The 11,037-nt window shown below is 38.3% G+C and overlaps 3 protein-coding genes across 3 annotated transcripts; 2 read left to right on the top strand and 1 right to left on the bottom strand.

Moving 5' to 3' along the window:
* Positions 1-180: 180 nt before the first annotated feature.
* BDF20DRAFT_839519 (UbiE/COQ5 methyltransferase) lies at positions 181-1,405 on the top strand (the record flags this gene model as incomplete). The annotated part of the gene is made up of 5 exons (XM_053079284.1): positions 181-367; positions 440-589; positions 689-802; positions 894-1,098; positions 1,186-1,405. 5 exons carry the CDS (start codon positions 181-183, stop codon positions 1,403-1,405), a joined length of 876 nt encoding a protein of 291 aa, XP_052931865.1.
* Positions 1,406-2,572: 1,167 nt separating this feature from the next.
* BDF20DRAFT_896195 (glycoside hydrolase superfamily) lies at positions 2,573-5,540 on the bottom strand. Its single transcript, XM_053082495.1, has 3 exons — positions 5,377-5,540; positions 4,684-5,317; positions 2,573-4,593 (listed from the first exon to the last, which is right to left on the bottom strand). The coding sequence occupies exons 2-3, from the start codon at positions 5,160-5,162 to the stop codon at positions 2,775-2,777; spliced, it is 2,298 nt and encodes a 765-aa protein (XP_052931864.1). The 5' UTR covers positions 5,163-5,317; positions 5,377-5,540; the 3' UTR covers positions 2,573-2,774.
* Positions 5,541-5,989: 449 nt separating this feature from the next.
* BDF20DRAFT_790531 (WD40-repeat-containing domain protein) lies at positions 5,990-6,734 on the top strand (the record flags this gene model as incomplete). The annotated part of the gene is made up of 3 exons (XM_053076183.1): positions 5,990-6,109; positions 6,209-6,336; positions 6,419-6,734. Coding segments are annotated over 3 exons (564 nt in total), but the record flags the coding sequence as incomplete, so codon positions are not given.
* Positions 6,735-11,037: the final 4,303 nt, after the last annotated feature.

Genomic DNA, 11,037 nt, shown 5'->3' with positions numbered 1-11,037 from the left:
AATGCGAAATCTCGGTCAGTCAAAAAAGTAGGTTAAAACTTTGAGGACTTTGAATAACCGGAGTATTCTGAACTCGTGGTGTCCAGTAAGGTGAAAGCGCCTTCCCCCCTCAACTGTCAAAAAAAAGGGGCATCTGCATAATTTTGAACCACCCTGAACGTTTGTGTAAATACATTTGACATGCCACGCTTATTGACACCTAATCAAGCCTCTAAGTTGTTACCAAGTACAGCAAACATACTTAAACGTGCTTGCTTCTCTACAACTAGTATAGCGCGTGAATTACAGCAACAACAGCATCAAACTGCAACCAAAACGACCCACTTTGGCTTTCGAGATGTCGCCGAAGAAGAAAAAGAATCTCTAGGTAAGTAATCGAAAGCCACCACACATAGTCCGAAAATACGAACTCAAGTCTCTAATCATGTACTTAAATCAGTTCATAATGTCTTTGCTAACGTTGCTGGCAAATACGATGTCATGAATGACGCCATGAGTATGGGTGTGCACCGTATTTGGAAAGATGAGTTTATTCGCTCTATGGCACCAGGCCCTGGTACCAAGCTTTTAGATGTTGCTGGAGGAACTGGTAAGAGCAGCTACGTTTATTAGTGTGTACCATTGAGAAGATATTGGGGTCTCACGCCACTTTTGACCTTTAAAGGTGATATCGCTTTGAGATTTTTAGAATATTGCAAAAGAGTCCACGGCGACAACACTGCCACGGTCAAACTTGTTGATATCAATGAGCACATGCTGGCAGAAGGAGAAAAGCGGTTTAAAAAGACACCATTTGCGAATAGTAAAAATGGAGCTCCTATCAACGTCCTACGCATTGTCACGTATAACTGATTGCCTGTTCCTTTTCTCTTTCCTTCTTTCTTTTCCGGTAGCCAATCAAGCTAGCTTTTTAGTACAAAATGCTGAGAACCTCACTGATATTCCTAGCGAATCAGTAGATGTATATACCATAGCTTTTGGTATTCGTAACTGCACACATGTAGATAGAGTTGTGAAGGAAGCATATCGCGTTTTGAAGAAGGGTGGACGATTTATGTGTCTTGAATTTAGTAGGGTTGACAATCCATTAATTGGAAAGTATGCGTCATAAACTTAACATACACGCACGTCAAGAGATGCGATGAGAGGCCTATATTTTGTATCTGACGCTTATTTGACAATTAGATTATACGACATATATTCATTTGATGTAATACCCGCAATCGGACAGGTAATTGCTGGTGACCGAGACTCTTATCAATATCTCGTAGAAAGTATTCGGAAGTTCCCCCCTCAAGAGAAATTTGCAGAGATCATCCGTGATGCCGGGTTCAAAACAGTAGGCAAAGGTTATGAGGATCTTACATTTGGTGTAGCTGCAATACATAGTGGATTCAAGATTTAAGAAGCTAATTGAGGGATAGATACTAACTCTTACTGAAGACATATTTCCAAGAAATAAAAGATATCTGTTTCGTGAGTGTTCACCGAAATTTGAGATTTAACATACAATAATAATTTTCTCTTTGCTCAATAACAAACCACCATAGTATTTCTTTGTCTGTTTATGAATCAATATTCAAAAATAGTTTACTCACCAATTAAGAAAAGTCAGTACAAACTAGCAGATTACGTTGACTAACACTTAATATAAAGTTGAAAGAAAAAGAACATCAACCTTTTTCTTTACATTTCATTTTATTCAAACTGTGCATTATTCGAACCAATTATAAGCCTACAAGCACCTCAAAGACGTAAGAGACCACCATAAGTTTAACAGTGGTAAAAGTAGAAGTTTGTTCTGTCATGGGAGAGATTTATTATAAAGGAGTAGAGATAATGTAAAAACAGAGACAAAGATAGAGGGGAAGATAAGAACGGAATTGAATATTGTCTCAAATACCTATATAGTAATAATGGTAGTATTGGCCATAAGAACTAACAGGCGCTCCGAAAATAGTAGCAGTACTGTGCAGACAGAAGCAGAGACTGAAATTTGATACAATTTATTCCAATAAGCAAACGGGTTAAGTTCTTTGTAGTAATATTTGTTGATCATTGAATTAAATATCAGAGCATAGAGTGTACAGGCATTACAAAAAAGGATTGGTAAATCATCTTCAGTGAAAATCGCTACATGTTGCAACGATGGAAATATCGTCTCCAAATCAGAAGGCTTATAAGTGCTTCCTTTAGTGTATGTTCCTCCAGGAATGGGATTATGTCAGAAGGCACTTCTTCCAAAAATTCTTATCTTAATTATGGAAAGAATGAATACTGTATCAATTCATGGAATCCAACGATAAAAGTTGCCGTCGTTATTATCATAACAGTATCTTGAAAAGCTTGATCACTTTAATATATCAATATTTTGCTGCAAACGCATAGGTGTACCAATTACCAAATGTGGTTCATTGGAAAGAAACAGTTCTTCAACACTGATTTGGCTGCTTTGAAGACTTCAGAATCGTTCTTCTTTGAGAAATTGTTAGACGGCCTTCTCGTTTTTACAATTCACAGCAAAATACACTCCGGAAAAGGTAATAATGGAAGCGTTCTGAACTCGCTAAAGAAGAGAACAATATCTTAGCATTTCATCGATATATTATCACTTTAAAGACTTATAATTCGCTTAATAGCTGTTTTTATTCCATATAACATTACTCGTACATTTATTCGTACTATCATTTCCCACATCCATACTTAAAAGGCTGTAGAAGGCAAAAGTAATGTTTTAGAAGTAGCCTATTGTTGAAAGTATGACAATAACTTTATTACTGCTTAGGATCTAATGTAGGATCTGATCTAATCCTAGCAATGTGAATGTTTTCTTCCAATGTTATTCTATCCACATCAACTATCAAATTGTCATCTATAAAAACGGGTGGTATTTGCTCCTCATCTGAACTTATTTTAACGTAAAGTTCAGCCTTCTTTGATATATACGGCTTCTTCAAATAGATATAGATCACATTCTCTTTCTTGGTTAAGCATTGAATCTCTGTACCAGGAACAATATGTAAAGTAGAACCCATGAATGCATCTTCTTCATTCAAAGAACTGAAAGGAATTGTCTTCAAGAATAACCTCGCTTCATGTGGCCTTAAGTCAAAGGACTTTTGAGGAGGGTACCAGTCAACCTTTGTATTGTTGTATAAAGGATTAGTATATTCAAAATAGTAAGTCTTCTGCTTTTGCTCAGTTTCAGCCGGTAAGCGTAATTTTTGAGGAAGAGGTGACAGATTGGTAAATAGCACGTAAGCTCGGCCGTTGCATAAAAGTGTTGTTTGATATATATCATTACCAATTGTTTGCACTTTTTGTACTTGGGCATTTGGCTTTGGAAAAATGGAACTAAACAAAAGATGTTCTTGTGGGCTATAAAGACCTACATCATCGGACATGAGTGTCAGGTCACCAAATATTATATTTGTCAACAATAGCGTGTGCTTCTCATCTGCGGTCAACTTGTTATTATTAGATCTGATAAAGAAGACATCTGGGTCACTGCCGAAAACCGTGCCTGCCATAGGCCATCGATTCATCGTAGACGTCATAGCATTGTTGGTCGATACACGTTCACGCACGTTAGATGCCCTAAGGATAGCATCATCCCACCAAGGTGAGGCATCACTACTGACACGAGAATAATCAAATCGTCCCCATACAGAAGGCAGTGTAACACCTGAACCTAATAGGATAACTCTACCCGCAGATAACTCCTGTATAAGATTTATGGCGTCCCATGCAATTTCACCGCGGGATTTTCCAAGACGAGGTATCATAGCTGCTGCGAAAAGAAAGTCAAGCTTCAACAACTTATAGCCCCATTTATCAATTACTTCGTCAAAGACGTCAGTAAGATATCCTCTGGCACCTGAATTATATATATCGATGGCATAAAACCCACCCCAATTGGGGCCTGCTAATACAAAAGAGCCATCTTCGTGTCTCAATAACCATTCTGGGTGCTCCTTTACAATTTTGCTCTTGATAGATACGGCATAAGGTGCTAGCCATAATCCGGGGATATAACCTTGTTCTTTTATATTGTCGGCAAGTTTTTCCATACCACTGGGAAATTTTACACGGTCCACATCTAACCAATCACCCACAAGTCGTTGATAGCCGTCATCAATTTGGAAAACATCGATAGGGTAATCATATTTTTTGAATGCATCCAAACTAGATACAATGTCTTGTTCTGTTACTCGTTCGTAAAAGTTATACCAAGATGACCAGCCTGTCCTATGACGCGCGCTCTCCGCTATTGGTTTTTGCTGCCCTTCATTATTTTGGTAGTAGGTTGCATACTTCTCCCAAATAGATCTCAGCCCTTTACCGTTATCATCTCTTCGCGCAACAAAGAATTTCATTGATAATGAGTCGCCCTTTTTTAGCCTTTTCCCTTCAATATCCTTGTAGAGCGAAAATTGTCCATTAACAAAATCTGCTTGGTAGTAGGTGTATCCAGATTGCTCTGAAATAGAACCCAGAAACACAACATGATTTGTTTCCATGTGCCTCATATAGGTATAACCAGTCGAATGAATATGACCCGGCCTTCCTGAGTAGTTAAAAAAGTCATAATCACTATAGTAACATAATGGCAAAGTTATTGTATCATGATAACTAATAGCGTCTCAATAAATAAATAGATACGAATTCGGTAATGCATCATACCCTTGGAGATTCATTTTCGTAAACCAAGCTACGGGTCGAGGGATAGCAGCCAATCTGTTATGTCTCCCCATTTCTTTCGATGTGCTCCAACACTGAAATCCTTCTGCCATCATTACGTACTGTGACAAGTCATACAGATTAGCAATGTCAATTTGAATGTGCTTTAACTGTAGATCGTCTTCCAGTGACTCAAAAGTGTATTCGAGTTCGTATTCTTCATGTTCACATATAGTGTGAATTGTTTTAGTTACTTTCACTTGATTAACAGACACTGAACCGGTCGCTGATAATTGAAATTGCAAACTCTTCTCTGTACCGTTAGATGAGAGAAAATTTATATTTGCAATAGAAGGCTCAGACTGTAACTCGTTATAAATATCAGAGGCAGTTACTGCCATTGTTGTTAGAGACAAAATGCCTAGTGGGTTAAAGAAGATCTGCAACACAAGCCAAGCTATTCGGCGGGCTTTAAGTAACATTTATAAACAATTTGCTGCTCCTGTATATTATGGATTTAAAGGTTTTCTAGCTGCATAAATGCTTAAAAGAGGAAATCAATCGATTTTGAAAAATGTGAGGCGCTTTATGGTTCGGTTGAGTAATAAATTTGAAGCCGTCATTCCTATGCATCTGTCTAGAAGTTCAGTAAGAGTCAGCGAATATGCAGTTTTCTTGGCTATAACATACACTTACCAGATGACTCTCAAAAATAGAAAATACTCAGAAAGTAAGCAAAGAAGGAAGGGAGCAATTGGCGGGTTTGCATTGTGTGTGATATGGTGTTTTCAACAATTGTGACAACAGAAATTTGGAATGCATAAAATTTTGTCTGAGATCAAGCATCATTGTTACCTGAGTTATTTTTTAAGTTTTTTTTTTTTTTTTTTCTTTTTAATTTTAGTCTTATGCTTTATGCCAATCAGGCCCTTAATTAGTTTACATGGCTAACCAGATCAATAAGCCTGTACACCAGGCCTTCTCAGATTATGATCTCTTGGAGGTAAAAGCATGTAAAATATGTCATAAGTTCTCTAAGCTGACATAAATGACTATGACGCTTTGCATAGGTGTCAGTCTTACAGAATCAGCACAAGATCAGCTTGTCATCGCCTGTTTTATGGGTAATAAACAGTAAACTCTGATGCAGTTTTGAACGCAATGACTAAACTTATCTTTTCAGCGTTTGAACTTATGTGCAGCCAGTAAAGAAATCCCATGTACTTTTTTTATAGGTGAAAATCTATTTACAGAACATACTCTCAAACACACTCCTAGAAAGTCGTCTAATTGATTTGATTATTTTGCAGCTATGAATTACAAAGTGAAAGTCTACCGTTTAGATACTATCAATTCATGCTTCAAAGATGCTATAAAAACACTAGCTAGCCCTAATGCTTTAAGAACAGGAGGCGGACCTCATGATTCAGTAGCTATCCATCATTTGATTCATTGTCTTCTTTTGCACGCTTTTGACTTGATCTAACTGACAGTAAAATTGCCAACCAAATATCACTTTTACTACTAGCCTTACATCATCAATGCAATCAAAGTTGATAAATTATTAAATGAAGAAGTGCTAGTTTCCGTTGCTGAAAACGGAGAAATATGTATCTGGCGAACCGAACATCTTGACGAGCCACCTATGATCTTCAAGTAAAGTTAGCGCAATAATAAACCATCCCTAAAGATCACAACATAAGGTAAACTAATTCTCTCGTCCTCATTTCTTAAGTAGTAATAATGGCGTATCAACCTGGGGCATTGCTCTCCACAGTGAACAAGGACTTTTAGCAGTCTCCGCTAACAACTTCAAAATCACTGTTTACAACATGCTAGAATTAACAAAAGAGAAACCTGTGTTTGGAGCGGCATCAATAGCAGTCAAATACTGGTTAAAAGACACGGATAAAATCGAATTTGAAGGGCATAACCATAATATCCCAAATATCGATTTTAATGCAACAGGTAGATACATCGCTAGTGCCTCCATTGATTCAACATGTAAAGTCTGGGATTTGTACAGAAGACAGCTTGTTTCATCTACCAAGGTACACGGTAGCGTAGAAAGAGGACTTCGTGATGACCGAGTTTGGTGTTGGGCCACTAAATTCATAAAACCAGGAAATTTTAAATACCTGGCTTGTAATGATAAAGAGTTGACAGCAAAGTACATGGAAAGATATCATCAAGGTAGATCAACTTCCTTATCGAGTTTGGATTTGTGTCATTCTGCAAATATACCGGCTTTTCCCATGAGCGTATCGCTCATATTTGATCTCGACGATGACGATGTTGATTTCGAGATATACGAAGGGGAAGGCGACGAGGAGCTTGAAGCAGGAGACGATGCCTGGGATGATATGGAATTGCAACATGACGAACAACAAGAATCTTTTGCACGTCAAATGGAGACACGACAAGAGGATAATGTTGACCAAGTAGATCAGTTTCAAGACGAAGAGGAGGATAGAAGGAGATTTACAGACGTCGGTGAAGAGACTGTGTCTATGGTGCAAGCGGAGGAAAGAGGATGGGGCGATTCGTTTCAGAATGACGAAGCAACAGCAGCAGTTCGTGACAATGTAAACAATGAAGCTCAAACGAACGTCGCTATACCTGTAGAGCAAGCGTTACAAGTAGCTCGGCAGGACATGTCATCAAATAATTTAAGTAACATCGACATAGATCAACTTCGAAATTTTCTACTTAGGCGAATCAATCTGCAACAGAATGATGCTAGGCAAAGCAATAATAACGATGCAGGTTCTCCCGGCTGGCTTAGCGATAGCGCACAAAGTTCTACAACTATAACCTCATGCAGATCCGAGGATGTAGAAATGCTTACGCAGTCAGCAGAAGAAGAAGAGAATGATACAGAAGACGCAGCAGCAAGTAATGACCATATCATTCCTAAAATTGTAAGAAGTGTTTCCAGAGATAGCAGTCTTACACAAGCAAGCAATTCTGCAGCGGACAGATCTGACAGAAAGAATAAACAACAACAAAAGCTGAACAGGCTACAAGAGTTTTTAATACATACTACAAAAAATGACGTTTTCCTTCACGACGTAAGAATACCTAATATGAAGAAAATACGAGCAGAGCATGACATTATTAGTCGAGTCGACATACGAACAGAAGAGCTTTTAAGTTTGTTAGATCGCATAAGCATGGTGGAATGGCTTCCGGAGCTGGAACTAATGGTTGTAGCCAGTCAGAAAGGAACGGTAGCTTTAATGCGTGTTTTGCAAGTCGAATTTGAAAATGGATTGCAAGGCTGTTTCTTCAACAATGAATATTATCTACCCCACCAAGTACTTCAAACTAGCCCGCTATACGGAATCACTGTACGAAAGGTAGAATCAGAAAGATTTGCACCAACTGCATATGAAGTTTTTTTATTTTACCATAATGGAAACGTGCTAGGATATACCATATCATGCAAAGAGCCATATTTTCATCTTTGAAGGCCCTTTGATTGTCTTTTAACGATTCGATCATAATTAATATATTGATGTATTCTGATGTCAAAGCACTCGTCACCATGCCTGTAGTTGATTGGCTTTCTACTATTCAATGTTATAGCTACATAACGTACCGAGGACCGATGGCCCAAAATTGATCGACTTGATTGAACGAGGCGTCGGTAGTGGGTCCCAAATTTGCTGCGAAGTTACATTATCGTACCTATTCAAATAACAGACGTATAAACGTTCTTTCGGCTAAATTGCAATGGGCGGTCCGCTGACGATATATGTATTTAACTAAGGAGACAATTTATAGGGTAAGAGTCAATAAAACAGAGAAGAAAATCAGCAAAGCAATAAGATGGTGTTGTTCCCTCGAGAAACACTATTGCACGAAAGAGTAGAAAACACGTCCCAAAAACAATGCTGGGCCAGATCAATCTCCTGCTAATTATTTACCATAAATATCAATTGCTTGTGGGCACTACTTCACAATTCACTTGTCATCATGAAAGTACAAATTGCCATCCTGATGTATAGTCGTTCCACTCTCAATTCGAGGATTTTTGAAATAAATTCGCGGAGGTTTTAAAAAAAAGGAAGGGGACTAACAGAAAAAAATCAGTGATTGTTCGAAGTTAATTTCGCGTAAGAGCTCTGAAAGAGCCCTAAATATCGTGATTATAGCCTCTCCACAAGAGAGCTTTTGTTTAAAAACAAGATCGAAAAGCTGATGTCAGTCAGGGCTGCTGCACTTCAGGCAGGTGTTAAAGAAAGCACTGCGCGCACCTGATGGAAAAAATACCAAGAAAACCCTGAATCATTTGTTCTCGGCAAGAGCACCAACCGCCAGAATAGACCAAAAGCACAGCTTCAGGAAACGCATAAGGAATGCTTGAAGCAATTTTACGACGAGAATCCTAATGCATATATCCATGACGCTGTTGAAATGCTCACGAGCAAGTTTGAAGGCCTTGATATTAAAAAGTCTAGAGTGCATGAATTCATGAAAAACGAATGTAACTTGACCTTTAAGCAACGACTCTCTGGTCTGAGGCAAGAATGAGTTCGAGCATAATTAAGAAACGCTACAATTGGGCTGTTGAATGGAGTCAAACGGACATGGAATATTCCCAAAATTGCGTATTTATTGATGAAGCCGGCTTTGACATTAACATGAGGTCTAGCAGAGCATGGGCACCAAGGCGCCAGATGGCAGTAACTACTACATCTACGACAAAAGCCCCCACTCATACCATTCTTGGTGCTATTTTAGTAGTTGGTGTAATAAATTTGAGTATACGTGTTTCAAGACAGCCACCAAAAGTGAGAAAAATAAAAGGTGGTACATGGAGAGGGACCATCGTTACTTGTCACTACAAGCATATGGTTTTTGGAAATATGTTTTCTTCCGTCGTGAATGCCATTCGAATCGACAAGGCATGAACTTGACGGCCAACAACATTGTTGATAAGGCAAGAACTTACGATAACTGGATGGTAAATACTTTGTTTTTTGGTTATATATAGGTAGTTGTAATGACTAGTGTTCTGAACTTTATATTCTTTTATTATTAACTGTAGAAACATCATTCAGATTATCATGAGCGTATTGCCGGCCGTCAATGTGGTTACGATGCTCGTCTTGAGTTTCGACTCAATTGTTCTGAGGCCTTCTTCATTAATAGGCAATGTTACTTCGCCGCAAACACTGTATGTATCCAAAATGTCTTCCTTTCGGTGAATATTCATAGAAAAATACGTTCGGTAACACATTTCTTAACTTTGCAAATAGGGCCAAGATTGAAAAGTGTATCCACTGATATACTAATGGTGACATCGTTGGTTTGTTCTATATCGTCTTTGTGCCTTGGATGCTCTAGTCCGCGTGTGATTGTCAGTGAAGATCGTTTTACAGGCAACACTTTCGTAATGGCCATTTCTGTTTGCAAGTACCACAAATGGACGTCCGATGGTAAACCCATTTGTGGACACTGCAACAATATTGGTCACCTATCGAAACAGTGCCGTAACCGATGTCCTCTGCTCCTTCTTATGCTGCTATTCCTACCGAGGATGATTCTCTTGCCATCTTTTATATTAACAATACACAGATGAGCCATACAACCAAAGCCACGACCTCTAAAGCGACTCCTAAAATAAAGGTAACTATCCAAGGTCATATGGCTTAAGCCCTCGTTGATACTTGTGCTAATATTTCTGCAATTCGGTCAAGCCTTTCTGTCAAACTAGTTCTGTTCGCAGACGCTTGTCTTGTTGGCCAGTTTTCGTACCAACCGATATAAATATAGTCTAAACCCATTATTCTTGCTCAATAGTGTTTTTATCTGTTCTCTTCGTATTACTACCTTTTTTTTTTTACTTGACTACCTATTCTGTTATCAAATAAAACATACGCTTTACATATTGTTGTAACTCAACTGTTCAGTTAGCACTTATTCTTAATCTTGTTTTTTCTTGAGCAGAGATCTCTAGTCAGCCTCGTAGATCAATTGTCATTACATCCACCTAATCAATGCTTGCATTTTCCCTAATCTGCAGGTGATTTTCCTTTGGTATTGTGTGTATTTTACTTATTCACACTTGTTGGATTGACTAATCCTTCCTATTGTCTTTCGCCACGATTTTCTTTTATACAGCATTTTTTTGCTATTGATATGAATACACCAACAGTGTCATGAAAACATCGGTTTACTTCAGGCTTTTTGCTCATGGTTTGTTGACTTACAGATTGTTGTGCTCGTTTTTATAGCTTTTCTTTGTTCAGGTAATCATAAAATGCGTTTAGCAGACTGAAAAACGAAGCCTTTGAAATCACTAAATTATTTATGCCTCACTGATCCTAATTATGGGCGATTCTTTTTGCC

The sequence above is a fragment of the Mycotypha africana genome (genome assembly GCF_025528875.1).
Source record: "Mycotypha africana strain NRRL 2978 chromosome Unknown BDF20scaffold_12, whole genome shotgun sequence".
NCBI lineage: Eukaryota > Fungi > Mucoromycota > Mucoromycetes > Mucorales > Mycotyphaceae > Mycotypha > Mycotypha africana.
This window is presented reverse-complemented; position numbering and strand designations above follow the sequence as displayed.